Source organism: Sturnus vulgaris, chromosome 1 (assembly GCF_052056855.1).
Source record: "Sturnus vulgaris isolate bStuVul1 chromosome 1, bStuVul1.hap1, whole genome shotgun sequence".
In the NCBI taxonomy this organism is placed as follows: domain Eukaryota; kingdom Metazoa; phylum Chordata; class Aves; order Passeriformes; family Sturnidae; genus Sturnus; species Sturnus vulgaris.
The window spans coordinates 140825789-140847410 of NC_142243.1; the positions used below are offsets into that span (position 1 = coordinate 140825789).

General features: G+C 33.7%; 1 protein-coding gene across 4 annotated transcripts in view; it reads right to left on the minus strand.

Moving 5' to 3' along the window:
- CSMD3 (CUB and Sushi multiple domains 3) overlaps positions 1-21622 on the minus strand; it is a 587774-nt gene that overhangs the window by 492476 nt on the left and 73676 nt on the right. For all 4 annotated transcript variants that reach the window (XM_088178475.1, XM_014870085.2, XM_088178481.1 and 1 more), the window contains exon 2: positions 16643-16865. In XM_088178475.1, the coding sequence (XP_088034601.1) occupies positions 16643-16865 (223 nt within the window). The remainder of the gene's footprint in view (positions 1-16642; positions 16866-21622) is intronic.

The following is a 21622-nucleotide window of genomic DNA, read 5'->3' on the forward strand; positions in this document are numbered from 1 at the left end:
AAGATTAAACTTCAACATCCTTGTAAAATTCAGCTTATCTTTTGACATTCAAATTTCTTTTTAAAGAAATAGTTACTTACCCATTGAATCAGGAAGAAAGTAAGAAATGTAAAGGCTTCCTTAAGAGTATTTAAATTAAAATACGAATAGGAGTAAATCCTAGAATTTTTATATGTCTATTCAATTGGTTTAAAATAAATAAACAGAATTTAATAATCTATAAAACAGCAAACTCGAGCAGAAGTGGTCAACTAGATTCAAGTTTTACTCTTGCTGAAAATAGTAATAAAAATATACTTTGTTCAAAAAGTCATTAACAAATTGTCATATGATTTATGAACTAATTTATTTTTGTCAATTGATAATTTTTCCCTGTCAAAATGCAAAACTGCTTATGCAATCTATTATTTTAAAATAATGGTCATAGGTCAAGGCTGAACATTGTTAATAGAACAACTGCTTTGAATGAAACAATAAAGTACTGATCAGGCACTGGTATTATCATTATATTCTGTACAAAACATATTTCTAAAAACTGCCGTCATCCATTATTAGTGTAAATCTTTTATTATACAACTCTCCACTTTTTTCTATCATCAGAAATGAAACAGATTTTATAAATAATTATCTTTTCTAAAGCAACTCATTTGTTTTAAGACATAAACTACCAAGAAGAACTTCAAATAAGTAAGAAGAACCAGATATTGCACTACTGTACAAATAGCTTTTAAAAATCTATAGGATATGGATTTGTCTGCTTCTTGGAGAGAAAAACTGATAAGAACAAAACATATCAAAACAATAACTTTTAGAGAATTTGAAAGTATCCTAGTCCTTAAAGTATCTAGAATTTAAAAAAAAAAAGTACATATTTTTAATCTTGAGCAGCTGGAATGTGACAATATAGTTTATTGTCTTCATCTTAAAGCTGGGTAAAGATCTATGGTACATTTTAGCAGATCTTGGAGCTTTCAAAGCACCAAAGGAGAGGAACCTGCTCCTTCAAATTTTCCCAGAGTTCTAACACTGACTTCACACTGGTTCTAGTCATTTACACCCATCTCTCTGCATTTATTTAACCACCTCGATGAAGAATTATTGCTTTAAAAATAAACCTGAGCCAACTCAGTTAGCGAAGGGAAGCGCATCCTCAAAGTGATATGCTTGGTAAGTGCCAGAGCCAACGGAAAAAAGAGAAGGATCACACAGCCAAAGTCAGAGGAACAGGGGAGACGAATTTGCTTCTGTGAGTGACAACAAGCTTTTAGATGAGTTGGACTATCTTTTGTAACTTTGCCTTAATGTATGAAAATAGCACAATATGGAAAGGAGAGATGCCATATTTTGCTTCTCACCATTGTAGGTGCCAGGAACTTCCAGAACAGCTTCAACTTATACTAAATATTCTGTATAATTTTGGAATTCATCCATGAGTAAAAGGCTTGTGACATTATCACCACACTCTTTATTCCTGTTCTGGTATAGAGATAAATATGTTGTGGCAAGCCATGTAAAAGAGGACAAACTTTATGTATATATTTCAGAATCTATGCTTTTAATATGAAAAATTCAGTCTTTCAAAACGGAGTAATGACAACAAATAGAAAAAAAAAAAAAAAAGATTTATCAGCTAAATTAGCTGCAATACCTAAAAAAACCAAGCAAACAAAAAACTCAATGGATTTTATTTCATTCATTTTCTTCCAGAAAACTTTCACTGAGTCAGAAACAACTTAATTTTCTCACAGGTCCCTGTTCACTTTAAAGGAGAACATATAAGCAGAGTAAGCCAGAAAGAGCAAGAGAGGGAAGATGCTAGAGTAAAGGTGTCTCTCCTCCATCACTGAGGATGTCTAACTCTATATTTAGAGGTCTGGAGCATATGGTGTTTCAAGGCAGAACTTGAATCCACTGCAGTGAAGAAATAAGTATGAATAAAGTCTTCTTTTTGACCACTGTGTTGAGAAATTAAACTCTGTATTTCACTGAAATGCCCTTGGAGCTGGGGTAAGTAAAAAAGCAACAAAACAGACAAATTAAACACAAAGTGGAAGATAAGAAAACCAGGTTATAATGAAATATATTTCACATTTACACATCTAAAATTCTGGAAAAGACAGATCTAGGAAAAATGGTTGTGGCACTTGTGGCTTTTTATCCCATCAAACCAGAAATGTGACTTATAATGATCTTTGCAAGTGCAGTGAAATAAAGGATTCTAAATTAATGTATCTATTGCATAAGTACAATTAATATTCTGTATAAACATAAATAATAATGTAATTTTCAGTCTCATAGAAAGTAAATTATTAATTCTATGTTAATTACTACATGTGAAATACTGTAGAAAAAGTTCTAGCAGGAAAATGAAAGCATTTTTTTAAGAAAAGGATACCTAAATTTAAAAGAGAAGATAAGGTCCCAATTCCAAGGGAAAAAAATCTAAACTAAAAATTTGGACTTGGAAAAGATAGATAATATAACAGAAGTGGGTCCAGTGCCTTATTCTAACCAACCTTTTCATAATCTTCTGATAACTGATTGAACAAAGACGAAATACTTTCAAAATGAACAACGAAATACCAGAACTAGTTTAGAAAAGAGATTTTAAGACATTCTGTTACTTTTGCTGAAATTGGATAAGAAAATGCGGCTAGTGTTTGTGCTTAGGATTGGATAATAGCTACGGGCACATAAAATTCTCATCTGCAAATAGTTAAGGGACTGACAGGTCTGCAACTAGCATTTGTCTTTTAATAAATGTGTTTAAATAAAAATAAAGTTATGACAGAAATATGAGTGCACTTAGCTGATTTATTTTGCAACCATCAAAGAATAGGTTATCTGTGTTATCTTGATTCCTTGTCAGAGCCATGTTGACTGGCATTAACAGAATCAGATAGTGGAGTAAATAAAACTATTAAAAGGAAACAATTGTTACTGCAAACAGGATGTCTCACAAAGAAGATGAGTCAGTTACCCACATTTCATATCAAAATTTAGAGTTACAATCATTATTTTTTAGTACCGTAACTGACAGAAGCAATGGAAAGTTTAACTAAAGAATTTAAAACTTTTCCATTTTCCTTGTATTTTATGGATATATGATTTATAAAAATTTTAAGTTCTCCAAACCATTGCATCACATAATACAAAGTGAGATATCAATTCAAAATTATTCTTCAAACACAAGCCATTTTAACAAGACATAAAGTGAATAGGGTTTTTTAGGATATCCAAAGTTGTTCTTGCTTTGAACATTTCTTGAAGTTTTACCTTTTAATTCAATATCAAGAATAACTGGCCACTACTCGAAATACCAATGTGAAAAAAGCCCACTTTGTTTAAGAAAACATATTTTTACTAAAACAGCCCCAACCAAACACAAAGCAAAATAAATAAATTTGTTTGTGTGCTGAAAGTTATAATTTTTTTTTTTTTAATGTAGGTCATGTTTTTGATTTGACTTCTTCATGGCTTACTGTCAGTTAAAAATTTTTTTACAGCTGCACCTCATAAAACAATGTTAAGAGCTACTTCCATATATATCTGGAACACATTAGCATAATAATGAAACCTAGTGTTACAGCATATTGATCAATAACTTAGTGCAGTTCTATATAACAAAATGTTTAGACAAAAAACTTATGTCAAATAATAGACTGGGAAAAAATCCAAGCAAACAAGACTTAATTTCCCTAGACAACCATCAAGAAAACCTTAGATACAGAAGAATTAAATTTGCTTCACCCAAAACATAGGGCAGAAGAAAAGGTTTAAAACCTCTACATAAAATTGCCAAATCATATCAAATTAAATTCCAACTTTCAATATATCCAAAGCTGAAAGCCTACCAGCATATTGCTAATTATAGATGCAAATACTGTGAAAGAAAGAAAAACTGGTGTAGATTTTTCATAGTTGAGGGATTTTTGTAACTTCAGTAGTTTAGTTGAAATCCTAAAAGTGAAAGGTGAAAAAAAGTGATGGTAAAAAAAAATATTCACAGATAAAACTGCAAATGAGAAATTTGAAAGAAATTTGGAAAAAAGAAAATTATGCAGCAACAATTAATTAGGGTGGTCCTAAAAAGGTAGGCTAGAGATGGAAAAAAACAATTTAACAGCGAAGTGTGCAATGGAATGAAATTAAGACATAAATTGTAGAAAATAGTTTGACAGTAAAAGTAATATTATGAAAAGATGAAGTTACAAATCTATTCAGTACTTATTTTTCATGCAAAACCATAGTCAACTGCATCACTTTTCATTTTAACTACAGAAAAACAAGATATCTCTATTTTAATTTTCCTTTCCTTCCCTACAACAATTGTAGAATTTTTAACACACATCCAGATAATGAGACTTGTCCATAGTATTTATATGTGGAAACATAGTATTTGTTTGCAATACTTACTACAGTCTTTCATTTGGGGAAAAAACTTTAACTAATTTACATAGTGGACAATATTTTTCATATTTCTTTGTATATAGGATAGTCAAGATACTTGATTTTTGTCTGTGTGTGTGTGTTTGTGGGCATGGAGGACTTTTAAAGTATTCTTTGAATTCTGTAATTAAATATAATATATTGAAATATTTCATATATAATAATATTGTTAATATATTTAATATTTAATATATTTCATATATAATAAATTTCAATTCTATATTTAACTATAATATATTTAAATATTTAAATAAACTTCCAATATTCATTTGAAATCACAGAGGAAATAAAAATAATAGAAACTATTACAGCCATGATTCTTTTTCACATGGTTTGATATAACAGGCTTACAGTGCAACTAGGAAAAAATATTTTTACAATAAGCAATATTCAATTGCCTGTGAAATAAATTACGTTGATGAGCATGTCACTGTGCTTTCTTCATCCAGATTATTTTTATAGAGGTGGATTATCAAGTGGTATGTAATGAAGGCAGTAACCTAAGAAATTACTTTAAAAAACCCCAGATTTTGCCATGGTAGGAAACTTGTGTCAGTTGTTTCTGTTTGAAAAATATGTCCTTTAGAATTTACTGTTTCCATCAAACTATATGATTTTTTTTGGAATTATGGACAACTACTTTCTAAATGACAACAAAAATACTGCAGTATATGAAAATTTACAGTATAGAAATAGCCTAAAAACACAGTTGTTGTCACCACTCATGATGTTGACATTTTGGTGTGTGTACAGTTCCCTTTAGGAGTACATAGGTCTGCTGTGCCCTTTACAGCATCTCCTCTCATTCTTCCCATTCTCACCTATGTACTATCTCTCCAAAACATCCCTCAATTTTGTATGTATCATTTTAGTTAGACCATCACACTAGGCCCTCTTCATTTCACTTTTCCAGTACCCAATATTCCACCCAAATATGTGAAGTCAATTCTTTCTATATAGATGCTGGTTACTCTAGAGAAGCTGCCTCATCAAGGACTTTAATCACCTTGTGAGAAAGTGTTGAAGAAATGTCCGCCTGCAGACTTGAGCAATAGAAGTCTTTATTGGTTTCTTTCAAACCACATTTAAGAATGAACAGCATTTGTCCAAGAAAAGATTCCTCTTTTACACTATTAGAAAATCGCAGTTTAACTTAGACTACTAATATAATTTTAGCATGGAGGATATATGGAAGGTGCCAGCAAGAAAAGCAAATCTACGTTACCTGAAAGGAACTAATATTGTTTAAAACTAGATAAAATACACATTCATTTCTGTGCACAGCTTGTTTCATATTATAACGCAGCATCATTTAATGAGCAAAATTATCTCAGTCCTTTGTAAATATATTACAAATGTATAGAAGCTTAATTTTTTATACAACTTGAAAATTAGATGTGTAGGATGTATGTGTTACAATGCAAACTAGATGCATATTGGACCATATAAGAAAAGTACGATTTCATGGCTGAATTTGCAAATCCTAATGAAAAAGACACTTCTACATAACTATCCGTGTTGCTATATCCAGGCTCTAAAGACTTGCTTTGAATATAGAAGAACAGACATCAGATTTGGAGATAATTTTTTGATGCTACTAACTCTTAGAAAGGATCTCTGAGTGGTTTTCTTTTTAGTTTTGTTTTTTTTTTTCTTTTTGCATTGTATTTTTGGTTGTTTACTTTGGGGTTTTGGTGGGGTTTTTTTTGTTTGTTTTGTGTGCGCATTTTCTGTTGTTTTGGATTTTTTATTTATTTGTTTGTGATATTTTTGCAATTTTTTTTTTTTATTATTTGGGATTTTTTTTGGTAGACAAAGTCTCTGTCCATCTCAGCCTATTTCCACTATATTATTGACATTAATTTGTTCTTAAGTTCTAGGCATCAAAACAATTTGAATGATAAAATATTCACTTCCAACTGTGCAATGTAAAATCATCTACAGGAATCACTTTTCACCAATAAGGTATCACAATCACAGTATAATACAGGTATTAGAGAGAGAGAGAGAGAAGTTCTCCAGGTAAAGCCATATGCCTGATGTTCTTTCTAGTTAGTGTATATGTCAATACACACACACAAACATGTATTTGCTAAAAACTCAAAGGATTATTTTGGTTTTCTGCAGACATACCAGTTAAATTAGAAGGATCATGCCTTTCTTCAAAGATAATATAGTCGATTCATACAGGAATCAATCGTTCAAGGGTTAGTTTAGAAACAATATATGGTTATTCCAGATATATTCTGATTCAATGATCAACTTTATGAGGTATTTTTATTTATACTGTTAACTGCAACAACACAAGGTGAATTTAACAGCTGGTTTAAGAGTTACCTTTCTGCCATGTGAACAGGTCTAACAGTTAGACAGCCCTGTAACAGCATGATACTTTCCCAAAGATTATAACTGTCTGGGACAAGACTATTATTGTGATCATTCTTTTTATAACTGAAACATAGATGGAAAACTAATGGCCACAGACTGCACTGGCATGATGAGTTATAAATCACCTCCACAACAAAACTCAGCTTTTCTTCCTAGGTTGTTCAAATGTCATTAAGTAATTTGGCAACACAAACAAAAGTGGATAAATACAAGTTTTATTTCTCAGAAATGGCCATACTCATCTCACTATAAAACTGGCAAGTGCACCCTTCGTATATATGTGGTTACCAGTTTAAACTAGTTACCAGTTTATCCAAAGATAGATAATAAATCTCAGAGGTTGTAAAAGAGGTTTTTCTTGCATTGCATGAGAAATAAACAAGCTAGTCCAATATCCATCAGCCAATTCAAAGCAGCCAGGCCATCCAGTTCAGAGAAAGATATTCTAAGGAAAGCTGATAATGGGAAAATTTCTTCTAAGTCAGTAACTAGAAATATAGTCAAATATAGCCAAAATTTTACCTAGTTGCTTGGGTTTAATTTAGTTTGGCTTAGTTTGGTTTTTAAATCCTTACCACTTAACTTTAAATTTCCTTTTTAGCTTACTATTTTTTCTAAACCTGCAAAAACCTTGGCTTCTTTGCAGTAACGTAAGCATGTTCTTTAAGCTTTGCATTTATAAGCACGGTGCCAAATATTTTGTTGCTTCAATGTATTTTTTCATAAAGAAAACTTTTCAGATTAAAAAAAGAAATCTCTGTTTAAATGTTTTTGTCTACCTAGAATACATCTCAGAGTTGAACATCTGTTTACCAATACATTTAATTCTGTTACATTTCTTTCAATTATCTGTTTCTCTTATCTACAATTTTTGCTGTATTTATTGTTGTGTCCCTACCAATTTTCAATTCAAGATTCTACATATCTTCTGTTCACACCTTTGCAGTATTTGTTTTGGTTGTTTGTGCAGAGAAAATTTTCCTAGTAAAAATTATTCAGTTCTGTTACCTATCTCATTATTTTGCACTTTGGTTGCTGGTTCCTTCTTTCTTTTTTTGCCTTTGTTCTCTCTTTCATCTACTTTGGTATACATTCCTGTTGCTTTCTGTAACCTTATCTCCTCATTGGTCTTTGTCTAGGACTTACACCCTTTTTATTTTCTCTTTCTTTGTGAAGAGAGAGTATAATGCGGTGGGTTTTGTTCACTAGTCCCTAAACTCTCAAATGAAATTCCTATCTTTCTTCTCTTTCCAGGCAAATAATGGAGAAATCTAAAGAACCATGAAGCAGCAGAAATAAAAATCACTGTGATAAGAGACTTGAAGTTATTTCCAAAGAGGAGAATCCCTAATTTAATCCTAATCAGCTCACAATATCTACTCTGGTTGAAAATTTGGACAGGAAGTGAACAGTGACGAGAGAAGAAAAATGTGTATTTTTAGGGCATAACAAGCAGCCTGAGCTGAAAAAATTCAGGGGTACGGTGGATGATGAAAGCTTTTTGAGATATGGTAAATGATTTGTGGTCTCACTATCAACAAGACCTGGTCTATATCAATATCCAAAAAGACATAAACAGGAGAGTGGAAAAGAAAACTTTGTAATTTTCTGTTGTCAGGGTTAGTTGTGAATGAAGACTGCAAATATTCCACTCTGACATGTCTTAAAGCCCTAATAACCAAACATCCAGAGACAGCTTGTCTCTGTCAGATTTCATCTAGATCCTCACAGACCTGTCATTTTTTCTTTATTTTATTAGTAGTCTGCTAGCCTGAGCAACTGTTATATTAGTAGATGAAAGGTACAGAATTAACTTGGGGTTAGATACTCCAACTGCTGTTTGAAACAGCAATAATCTAAATGAAATGATAAAATACTTTCAAAGGGTCTTTATATGGTTTAAGAAAGAATTGTTCATATGAGAAGCAATTTACAAAGAAAAAAATATACACATACATGAAGTAAAATAAATCTACATACAACAAAATTTGGATTTAGGAAGGAGAATCAACACCTCCTCATGGTATTTTGTACAGACATGACACTGGCACTAGCTCTGTGCACCCTGCAGTACATCCTGTAGTACTGTAAATCACATGAGGGAGAGGAAGTGGGAAAAGACAGAGCAAGTAAAACAAGTCAGGAAATTCTCTAAGTGGAAACCCTGACATAGCATAAATGGAAGAAGAAGGAGGCAAAAGCAAAGCAAAAATGTGTGGCTTTTTTTAACTTCTGGTTTTGACGAAGATATGAGAAAGAGTGGAACACTTGCTCCAATAATAATATATAGTGAATATATAAAAATTCATAATAGCATAATAGTTTCCCAAAAAACATAAGGTAAGGAGTTTGGCTGGGAGATACTAAAGGATTCTAGATACATATAAATGTTCTTAAAGAAATATGGATAAATTTCTAAGGACCAGGAGAAGGAAAGGGTCTGAGTGAGAAAAAAAGGCTTACTGGAGCTGGGTGGTATTACTTGACAGAAAAATGTTAACAGAATAGCCTAATAGCTGCCTGTTTGACACAGACTGGTATCTATCAAAAGGAGAAACACACATGCATCAGAATAAGAAATGCAAAAGCAAGCAGAATTGTTAAATGAGGACACTGGAAGTTTCTACTAGTGCAAACTCTTATTTTTTTGCTAGCTTTTCTTCATAAAAGTTCTGTAAGATAAAGTTGACAATTTAGCATATGAAAGATGTAAATTATAAAAATAGAAAGTTTTAGAGGCAAAATCTAGTTTTCCAGAAATATATTTTTCCCCTTTTAAAATTGGGCATTGCTAGAATTTTACTTAGTGTTATTTATTTCTTAAGTAAGAACATAAAATTAGTAAAGTATTCTTGATTTTGCTTTGGATTTTGTTGTTGGTTTTGTTTATCCAATGTCTTGAATTGTTTTCAATTAATATTTACATGCAGAGAAAAGGATGGATAATTCTATGATTTCAAAGCTCTAACATAATTATAATAAAAAGGAAATTCAGAGAAAATATACCGTAGATTTGTGATTGTTTTTGAGCTAAAACACGGTGTTTGCTTATGTTGTCAGTAATACCTGGCACATTTATTATGGGGAGACAGACACCTGAGAAGGTTTTCAGGCCAGGAGCAGGCACTGGTGGAGTCTCAGCTCACCCCTATGGGTGTTCCCTGTGTGGTGCTGCAGACCACTCATGTCTAACTCCTCTCATGGCCAGACAAGCCAGTCTGGCTCCTTCTTGTGGCATGTTTGATGGTTTTCCATGCCATTCTCAGCTACCATAGCCTTGCCCCAGAGCCACATAAACAGACAATTCACCCGCTTGCAAATGTAACAGTATTTAATATCAATTAATATTAAGGATTAATTGTAACTCTACATGTTTTACAGTTATTTTTTTCTCTGCTTTTACCAAAGTTCCACCAAAGAAATTAATTTTAATGTTATGGTCAGTATGAATCTGTTGGTTAAGTACCAAATTCAAACCTTTGGAAGTACTTCAGTGAGGACTCAATACCAAATTATATTTAACACTAGGAGCATGCTGAAATTTTAAAGATCTACTTATTAATCTACTGATTTTTTTTTTTTCTGTAAGGGGAGTAAATGTTAAAAATGTAGGCATAATCATGGAGTCCGATGTTTTAGGAGAGCAATTCACCAACAGAGAAAAGATAGCAGATGTCTCCAGTAATTTCAGTTAATTTCTCCTATTCAGCTAAGCAGCACTGATCAGGTAACCTGTACATTTAATTCTTGGTGGCCTCAGCAGGGAGTGTAGATGAAAGGATGATTAAATACAACAGATTAAAAACTGTGAGTATTAACTCCCCTTTTAAACACTATGTTTAAAGCTTCCTTCCATTAAAGTTCCTAAGAGAAAATTAACCACTAGTCGCAAGAGAAAGGATTTCAGTATAATTAAATGTTTGGACACGGTGATGTTATCAACATTTAAAAATATCTCTGCTGATCTTGCAGGCTCTGAATACAAGGAAAAACATATATATTTATTCAGTGATCAAAAATTCCATTTTGTGGCAGTTTCTCACAACTCCACTAATATTTTTTTTAATAAGCATATTCATAGTTTTTTCACTTATGCAAAAAAAAAAAAAGAATAGCTATCACAAATTATTATACCATATTTGTAACAGTGGAGCTTTCCAAACTTCCATACCATGTCTGTCCTTATGAAGACACACATGATGAAATATGATGATTTTTACCAGAACATTATGGTTGGCTAATAATTTTCTGAATAATTTTTATTTTTAATTTTGTAAAATATATAGTTTTGACTACTAAAAATTGCTTTCTGAGCATAAACATATGAAAGATTTTAGTCAACATAAAGAGACAGAAATATACTAGATTAAATGCTTCAATTTAGCCAAGTACAATTGCAGAAGAGATGCATTTTCTTTCTCTGTCTAAAATAGATCTGAATTTATTTCATTGATTTCAATTCAATGTTAATTTTGTCATGAATATTTAACTGGCAATTAAATTTACTGGTTAAATTAATTAACTGGTTAAGTACTAGCAAATTTGGAAATGTATTTCCTTAGAACTGTGAACAGAGTTTGTGTATATAGTCACATTATTGTTCAAATATTTAAAGCTATTTTGAATACTACACTGCAAGTTGGAGTAGCTAATTAGAGAAAAAAAAAAGGTTTTAGACAACTGCTGAGTACAACACCTTTTTTCAAATCAGTATTCAATTCTAAGCACCTAACTCCTTATTTTTTTTTTTAAAGAAAATTACCAACATGCTTTTTGATATTTACTGACAGTATATTATGTCTCATGCTCAGCAATTTCTTTTAAGAAGAAAGAAGAAAACAAGGTATTATCCAAGTTGCGAAGTAAAATAATTGCAAAGAAACGTCAGGGTTCATATTGCCATTCAGTCATCCAGCTACACATGCACTATATCACTGCCACAAAGCGTGTGGTTTAAATCTAATTATGGCTTCCTTGTGCCTTTTCAAGGACTGGCAAGAAAAGTGCACAGTGAAGAATTCGTATCGTTAGGTCCATACCTTTTGCTTTACAGGCAAGTATTAAATAATTTTCTCCCGGGTTCTTCTGTGCAGTCAGGACTCTGAGGAAACCATTAACCCTTCCCAGCCCGGGGAAGCCTCAGCAGGTGGGACTGCACCCAGGGCTGCCCGTGGTTCCTGGGGCTCTGTTTGACCCCCCTGAGGCATCCTCAGCTGCAGCTCTGTGCCTGTCCCTGCCCTCTGCAGGGCTCAGCTGGCCCCGTTCCCTCTTTCCAGGTGTGCTGTCTGCAGGGAGCCTGCCCAGGTGCAGGCAGTGCAGGAGCAGGGCTGGACCCTGTGAGAGCCCCGGCTCTGCTCCCTGTGCTCAGCCTGAGCCTGCTCGCCTTGGCTCCTGCCCTGTGCCTGGGTGGAGCAGCTCTTCTCCCGCTGCTCCCGAAGATAAGGCTACTCCAGCGAATTATTTACAAGTTGCACTGAAGACCATTTTGACAACATGCAAAAGGTACCATCAGATGACTCCAACTGGCTTTGCAAAGCAGTTGATTTATGTGATGTTTTATTGGTTCAAGCATACCTTCTGCTAACTTTATTAAATCATGGGATTTCTTATCTCTAGTGCAAACAAAACTCTTTTTTTCTCAAGCTGGGGACTCAGAAAATTGAAAACATATTGTATGTTTTGCTGAAATTATTCATCTTGTACCACACAAAAATAATAAGACAGACATTTTGGGGGAAAAAAAATGTAACAGGAGGTTTAATCTGGAAATGCAACACTTTTATCCAGAGTAGGAGTTGTATTAGATACTTACCAAAATAAGGTATAGTTAATGTTTTTTTAAAGTAATCATAGAAAATGAAATTTTGTTTTTGTTTTGTTGAGTTTTTTAGTTTGTTTTTTGTTGTTGTTGTTGTTGTTGTTGTTTTTTTTTTTTGTTTTGTTTTTTTCTTGAGGGAACTAGTTGTATAAATGTGAAAGAAAGGGTACACAAAAATCACAAATATGCATTGGGGGAGCAACAAGAAAGCTCTAGAAATAGACAGTGACATGACCCAGAAATACTCCCAACTATGAAATTTTGCTGAAAGCTTGGTTCAAATATGGGAAGCAACAGTCTTTATGCAAACATATTTTGTAGGTGATTGCAAATATGGTTTATGAAAAAAAAACATCTTTTTTTCACATAAAGTGAATTTTAAGTTATTCTGTATTTATAGTTTGAAGCAAAGATTGTAATATAAAATATACTAAATCAAGCATATACAGTAACACAAAGATGCAAGTGAAATATTGGCTACACTTTCCACACTGGTCATATCTGAGATGTTTCTTTTCCATGTATTATTGTTTAACTGCCATTTAAGTGCCAGGTAAATCAATTAAAAGCTGTTGAGCATTCACTGAAGACATGCAATGACTGTAATTTAAATAAGATTTAATTCTGAGGAGACCAATTAGACAAAGTACATAACTGGATGAGGAGGGAGTCAAAGGTAATGAGCTTCACAAATAGTTGAATGACAAAATAATTTAATTCATACAGAAAGTTAATTCACAATATTAAAGTAAAAAAACAGATGTAATGGCTTTGTCAATCCAAGACAATTTTTTCAGTTGTCCAGTTATGTATTTTTTCAAATACACAGGTAGTCTCCTGAAAATATTTTTTCCTGTTATAAAATTAAAGGAAAGGTGAAAAGTGCAATCTGATTACACTTTCAGTAATATCACTAAGTAAAATGTCAAAATACATCTTCATGCTAGGATAGTTTCCACAAGCAACTGTACCTCAGCAAAGCTTTACTTATTTGTAAAAGAGAAAACTCAAGGAAATATCATCTCACTAATTACTACAGCAATCTGAGAAAATAAATGTCACCATGAAAGATTTAGCAAAGCTTGCATAATTTCACTATCATGCTTTCTTAATTTTAAAGAGGATTCTCCACTCATACAAATGTGTACTATTCTTGTGCACCCACACTCTGGAAAGATCTTGTAAGTCTTGCAAAAGTAGTCTATATCAAGCCTTATATTGAGGCATAATCATATTTTCCTTTTTAAGTGCTGACTGATTGTTTTCTTTTCCACATAACTTCTTACACTGTTCTTCAGCAGAATCTAATGGCATCCTAAATACACAATACCGAAACATTTAAGCATGACAGGTTTCCTTGACTTTCTTCGAAGATACTGAGCTTTAGGAAAAACATATTCTAAAGCTCCAGCATTGAAGAATTTTAAAATAATCTTGCACACATATATCTATAAATGAATATATAGCTATCTATATATGTATCCAGATACATATACATATATATGAATGTACAAGTGCACACAAATATACATAAACATTTTCAGCAGCTTGAACAAGACATAAAGAAAAATAATTCTGCGTTTACAAGATATTCTCATCTTCTTTTTAGCCTGCTATCTATCTTCACCTGTTTTCCCTGATGCATATTTAAACTGTAACTCAGTAAGGACCATTGTTTCCTAACGGGAATTGCAGTTTTATTCTTTGCGTTCGTGCAGAGCATTGTTCACATACTCGTTGAGATTGCAGTTTAGAGTGGATTCACCAATCGAAGTTCCAGCTGACAGTGAGGGCCTTTTCAGGCTCCTACATTTGAGAAAATCTCAGTTTTATCCTTTGAGGAGTGAAAGGAGTAAAACTTGTGGAAGACAAATCTTTTATCTGTGGGTTCCCTCTTTCCTGCAGCTGATATCAGAATTGCATTCAAGCACTCATGAAACAGGAAGTAGAAATGAAAACATAGAAGTGCAAAGAAAAATAATTTCATTGGAGATGCATTTCTCTGCATCTGCAGACTGTTAATCATTTAAGAGAATTTATATCCTGTACAAATTTGAGAAGTAGAATTTTACTCTTGTAGTTTCCTTGTAGTACCAAGGAAACATCTATTCCTTTACATATTCCTTTTAGTGATCAGATGCTAGATTTTTATGCAAAAGTTTAAAAAAAAATCATTACCAGTGTATCAACGCTTACCAAAAAATATTATCAAAACACATCCCTTTCTTTGAGCAGGGTTATGTAAAGTAAAATGAAATTGGATGTTCCCTAATGAGGAACAGGTATTACATTTTTTATCACAGGATAAAATCATGGAATTATTTGGTTTGGAAGATCTAGATCTAACCCCATTGTCATGGGAAGGGACATCTTTCAGGTTACACAAAGCCAAGGCTTTTCTGGGCAACTTGTTCCAGTATCTTACTGCATTCTTTATACAGAATTTCTTCCTCATATCCAACCTTAATCAAGATCCATAGAATTTTAAGTGGTTGGAATGACTTTTAGGATCATTTAGTCCCACCCCCTCAGAGATACCTCCCAGTAGCCCAGGTTGCTCAAGGCTTTATCCAGTTGTCCTTAAACACTGGCAGAGTTGGAGCTTCCACAGATTGTTCTGGTGTCTAACCGTCCTCATAGTAAAAATTTTTTTCCTAATACCTAACCTGAATTTCCCTTCTTTCAATTTGCACTCATTCTCCCTTGACCTATCACTACAGCTCCTGATGAAGAGTCCCTCTCTAACTTTCCTGTAGGTCCCCTTCAGATACTGGGAGGTTGCAAGTCTCCACTAAACCTTCACTTCTCCAGGGTGAACAGCCCCTGCTTTCTCAGCCTGCTTCATTGGAGAGGTGCCCCAGTCCCCATCTACGTTACTGGTTCATGTCCAGTTTTTAATCTACCAATATCTTCAAGTCTTTCTCTGCAGGACTGTTTTAAATTCATTAATCCACTAGTCAGTATTGAGAACTGACCAGGATGTTTCACTTGGCCTTATCTCATTGGCCCACTCCTCCAGACTCTTGTCCCTCTGGACAGCATCCCTCCCCTCAAGCAAATCAGCTGCACCTCTCACCTTGGGGCATCTGCAAACTCAGTTCCACTGACCATATCATTAACAGAGATATTGAATAGTATTTGTCTGAATACAGACAGAGGGATTTCATTTCCTGCTGATTTCTGTTTGGACTTTAAGCTGCTGACTGCAACATTTTGGGTGTGGCGCCGTGGCCCTGTGCTAGTCATCAAACAGTCCACCCAATCAAATACAAATTTCTCTCATTTAACAACAAGGATGTTGTATGGCCGTGCCAAAGGCCATACAAAAGTCTAGGCAGATGATAAATTGACTTACAGAAGTCAAGGTAGATGATAGTAAAGGTAACTAGCAAATGTATGACTAATGTATCTATTGGTATTGTAGAATTGTATTCCATAAGCTGCAGCCTTCCAGAACATCTGGGCTAAGACTCTGAAGTAGGCTCTGATAGAAAATGTTCTGTGGCACATCACACTCCTGATATCTCAAATGGATTTTTTCACTTTTGTAAACCCTTTTTGTTAGAAGGTGTTAATATAAAACCACACACACACAAAAATTACCTAGTCTACCTTAATTAAATGTTCCTGATCTCTATAAAAAGCCCCTGTTGCAAAGACTACAAAAGTTCCACCACTACTACATCATGCAAACAGAGACCTGCACAATCTCATATTCACTTCACGTTAATTTATCCATGCTCGTGTGCTTCTTAATTAATTACATTTCATTGTGACCAATTTTATGAGGGCTAGATTAATTTCAGCAGTTACTTTAACTAAAATTAAAGCACAATATACATTTTGACACCTATGATTAATTAGATGAAACACACCTTGAAGACTAAATAAGAAAGAATCCATAATTTAAAATCATTAACTTTAACAATTTTATCATATGTTTTTAATTTATTACTACAGTGAGATTTTAATAATTTTATACTTTACCTTGTCCTAAAGTTTGCAGGGTGAGGATGCCCATCATATAATGACAAATAATCATATTCTTCTTCTAGAGCAAAAGACTGAAAGACGATCTGTATTCTGTTTCTTTCTTCTGCTATTATAACCCAGGTACAGTTTGCACCATTTGGATATCCATATGGGAAGCCAGGGCTTTCTATAGTGCCATTAAGTCCTTTTAAAGTTCCACCACAGGTATAAATAAATCCTAAAAAAACAAGGAAACAAAAGTTAGTAATCCATTTTTATATCAACCTTTGATAGAATACATCACTAGAATTAATGATTTCTGAAAATATATCAAAATGTAGCAACTGAGCAACTACTGCGTTTAGAAAGGTAAAGCCCATTTTTTTATACGAATGCTAGCCACTTAATGCCAAACAATCCCACCTACCTAACAAATGTGTTTTCCATACTGTTTATCTAAAGACATATGGTAGCACCTTTGAAAATAAATATATATAACAACATCTATGACTAAATTTGTTTCCCTGTGAAGAAAAGTATTCACAGAAATTCCCTATTTTTGTCAAAGGGAAGAATAAATAAGTCTCTTTGGATACAGGTCTGATATAGGTTAAACCTATTAACCTTGTGTTTTTTCTCCATGTATTTTGGCTCTGGAAAAGACTGAAAGTCTAGTTATTATGAGCAAGGTCTTCCCTCAATAATTCTGGGTTATGAAAGCTCTGTACTTAAGGGCTCATTCTGCAATAGCCATCTGTTGCATCATTATATTATCTCATGTAAATATTAACAGTTGACATGCTTTGACTGACCCCATGTGGATGTTGTTTATGTGCAGTGATCAGGTAGGGCCCCAGAGCTGCTCCCTCACTCACTACATCCACACCCCCACTCCCTTCCTCCATAGTGGGATGGAGGAGAGAAAGAAGAGTAACAGAGAGAAAACTTGTGGGCTGAGACAAAGACAGTTTAATAGGTACAGCAAAAGCTGTGCATGCAGGCAAAGCACATGAAGGAATTCATTGTCTGCTTTGGCAGGCAGGTGTTCAGCCACCTCCAGGAAAGCAGGCTTACATCAAGCCTAATGGTTGCATGGGAAAACACCATAACAGAGAATGTGGTTCCTTCCCCCTTCGTTCCATTAGTGTGGTCCCTTTCTCCTTCTTTCCATCAGCTTTTATCACTGAGCATGCTGCCCTGTGTTCTAGAATATCCCTTTTATTGGCTGGGGTCATCTATGTCCCATCTGTGTCCCCTCCCACCTTCTTGCCCATTCCCCGAAGTATGAGAAGCAGAGGAAGCCTGGATGGTGTGTAGGCACTGGCAAAATGTTCACCATTGTTTCGGTCACGAATCTAAAACACGAGACCACAGGATCTACCATGGAGAAAATTAAGTCTATCCCAGCCAAATTCAGTACAGTAGGTCAAAGCTGAAAAGTTGCTCTGCTGATAGATCCTTTTTAAAATCAACATCCTCAAATGTCAGAAATTCCCCTGACACTGAAACCCTAATTTTTCTTGGACTATAACAATTTTTTTTATATATATAGAAAATTCATTTCCTGAGAAAAATAAGAGAACAAGAATAATTATAAAAGAGTCTCTTCCAAGTCACTGTGTACTGGCAGGGCAGGTACTTTTCTCCACTTTTGTTTCAAGTTTTAATGCTCAGTTATGGCAGTTCTTAACTCTTTTGGGACTTTAGGATATTTTTTATTTTCCACCAGCTTTGTAGTCTGAATGTAGGTCTACATCGCCTCTGCAGGCTTTCTGCTCTCTTATCCCTTAAATATTAGATCAGCTTTCCTGTTTTGCCTTTTGCACCCCTGAAGCTTCTCTTCCCCAAGAATGCTCAGAGCAAACCCCTCTTCTAGTGGAGGGATTTCATCTGAGAGAAAGTGCAAAGCGCTGAGTTGCTCTTTCACAGAAACATGATACACATTTCATAACAAACTACAAACAAACAAACCAGACGCCAACTCTTAAATTATACACACACGTAGATATTTGAGCTAGTTAAATCATCTTCTTCATGGCACATTCACAAGCTTGTCTTCACGTTGAGCATTTAAATGTACAGAGACCCCTTTCCCTGGAGTACTAAACAGAAATCTCTTGAGGTTTTGCACTTTGTATTACTGTGCTGTGAAGTAACTTTTCGTGACAACAGAACAGTGGAATGTACAATTTTTTATCTCAGCTTTTTCATATATATTTACAATGGTGAAAAAAATGCCTCATGAAGTATGACTGCTTTTTAAATACAATTATCACTGTATCATAGATATATAGGGCAAAAAGGGAAGGGAAGATACTCTTAGAAAGTAATTAGGGTTTGGTTTTTTTTATCTCATCTGACATGTATAGCAAATTTTACCTTCTGCTGCAAGTTGCCTTACAGAATTCATTCTCATATCAGTGCCTGCACACCCTTCATTGTTAGGAGCCTGTTTTATTTATCTCTTTCTGCATCTCCCTCATATACTTGAACTATTTCTAAATCCTCTTTATGTGTTATTATTTATTATTTAAGCTCAGCTGTTTTATTTAGCACTTTAAAAATCTTTTAGAATACAGTTTTTTGCACAAGACACTTTAGAAAATCAAACTATTTTCACATAAGATCTACATCTTATAGCTTTAACACTTCCTACCAAATACAATCACTGTAATAAGTATTTTTAAATAACTGTGTGAACATATTTATCAATCCAGTTCTTCCTAGAAATCGCTTGCTGAGGCCTACTTCAATTTAATTAGAGATAAAACTTAGACTTGAAAATTAAATAGCATGCACTGTTAATTTTCATCCCCCTCTCCAGATGAAGTGTGGAAAGCACAGTATAAACTTTGACTCAAGATCATAATACAGCACCAGAATTCAGAACCTTTGTTTCTATACCTACTTCATGAAAGCTTTCAATTACATAGGGACTATTCTGTTAATTCAAAACAAACTACAAAAAAAACCCCTCATATATAATAAGTCTAGTGTTATAGAAATAAAATTATATTTAAAAAAAAACAACAAAACCAATAAACAAAACCAAAACCAAAACCAAACAAACAAGAAAACCCCCACCACCCAAAAATTCCCAGAGCCACAACTATGAGGGAACAGAGCTTTGTGAAGTAACATTCTACTTACTGAGCAGTGTAATGCTTCATACTCAATCCAATAATTAGTCGTATTCATACATAGTTATGAAATGTAAACATCCATGACATATAAAAGTTCCAATTACTCCTTTTATTCCATATTCAAACTACAACAAAAGAGAATTATTCATATGCTGCAAGATGATATAACTTGGATGTTTTTCAGAGATGACTAGCAGAATGTAGCACAGCTATGCACGTGTCAGAAGATACACTTTTAATTACAAGAAGGGAAAAAAAAAACAAATGAACCAACAGTGAAGTTTGATTTTGATAGGTCTACTCTTTTAGTCTGTAAAATGAAAAATCATGCCAACAGAATTCATGTGCACAACATGCACTTTAATCTCTGCTTTCATATGTTAATACATTCTGTGATGCTCTTCACCTTGGCAGTCCAACTTGGGCATGATCAAAATAGACAGTGTGCATTAACTGACTGGTCTGATCAAATGTGGAAAACATGACATTTATTTTCAAGAGGTAAAATTCATGCTGAAATAACTAGTAGCATATACTGTGATCTTTTTCATTTAGATTTCAGAACCAGCATTCCATGCAGAATTTACTTGCAAACTGCTTTTCATTAAAGGGAAGGTTTTATTCAAAGCATGCAATAAAGAATTTTGAAAAGCTTGAAGTTAGATTAGAAAAGAAAAATTCTTGTTGAAATAAGTATAAAGATGAACAACACCACTCCTGAGATTGTCTTAATAGCTGGTAAGATTCAAAGTTTCTGTTGCATTGTTTTCTACCAGATTTTAAAATTCAGATGTTTAATTCTCATCAATTTTACATGGATAAATACTTCTTGAAATAAGAAAACACAGCTCCTCTTGCTGATTTCAGTCATCCTTTTATTCATTGTGGGATTATTGTGAGCATCAGTAACAGCAGTTCTGAATCCAGTTATTCAACTTTCATTGCCTTCTAACAAAGCAAGTGGTTCTTACATCATGTCCATACCCCTTGCCCTTGATTGTCCCATAATTACACCCACTCAGTGTTCAACAAGATTGTCTTTGGCTTTTTCTCTTCCTCCTGACCATTCAGTTATACTGTTTAATAACATATTTCTTCACCTTTCACCTTCCAAGTACTCTACACCTTTCATTTAATCTTAATCTCCCTTGTTTAGCGTGTTCTTTAATAGCAGCCATTACCATAAGATAATTATACTGAGTCTGCATTGATTAACACACTTGTGCATTTCTAAGTTGCTCGTGTATTTCCTTTTGATTAAGTTTTTCATACCTTCTTTTATTTTAAGAGAAAGCCAATGAAATAGAAGATGATTTGTTCATATGCTGCATGTTTCTTCAATATCTTTTCTGATAATGTGATCTCCTTTCATTTCTTTCACTTGCACCTATCTTTAAACATAACCAATCCTATCTTAAAGTATTCCTTAATCATTTCATCCATGTTCACATCCCTTTATTTTGTGTAATATACCTATTTGCAAAATTATTCTTGTCTCCCGAAATGGTAGTTCTATTCAAAATGCATCTACTTTATTCATTTGTATCTTCTCATTCTCATTGCATGCTTCTGCAACACCTTTTTTCTCTTTGTGGTCTTTGATCACCTGACTGTATTTGGCAGCAGAGTAGTTATTTTTCATGCTGACCATAAATCAGTACAGATTGTTCTGCTGATTTTTTCTGTTTTGCTGGATTATCTTTCTGTTCACTTGTATTATCACCACCTTAGTTTTTATGGCTCCTCTATGTTCCTCCTTTTTGTTAGAGCTTCAAACAACCTCAGCTCAACAGAGATAGATTTCATAGTGATGTGAACCCATCCCTATGTTATCAATCTTATTATTATCTTA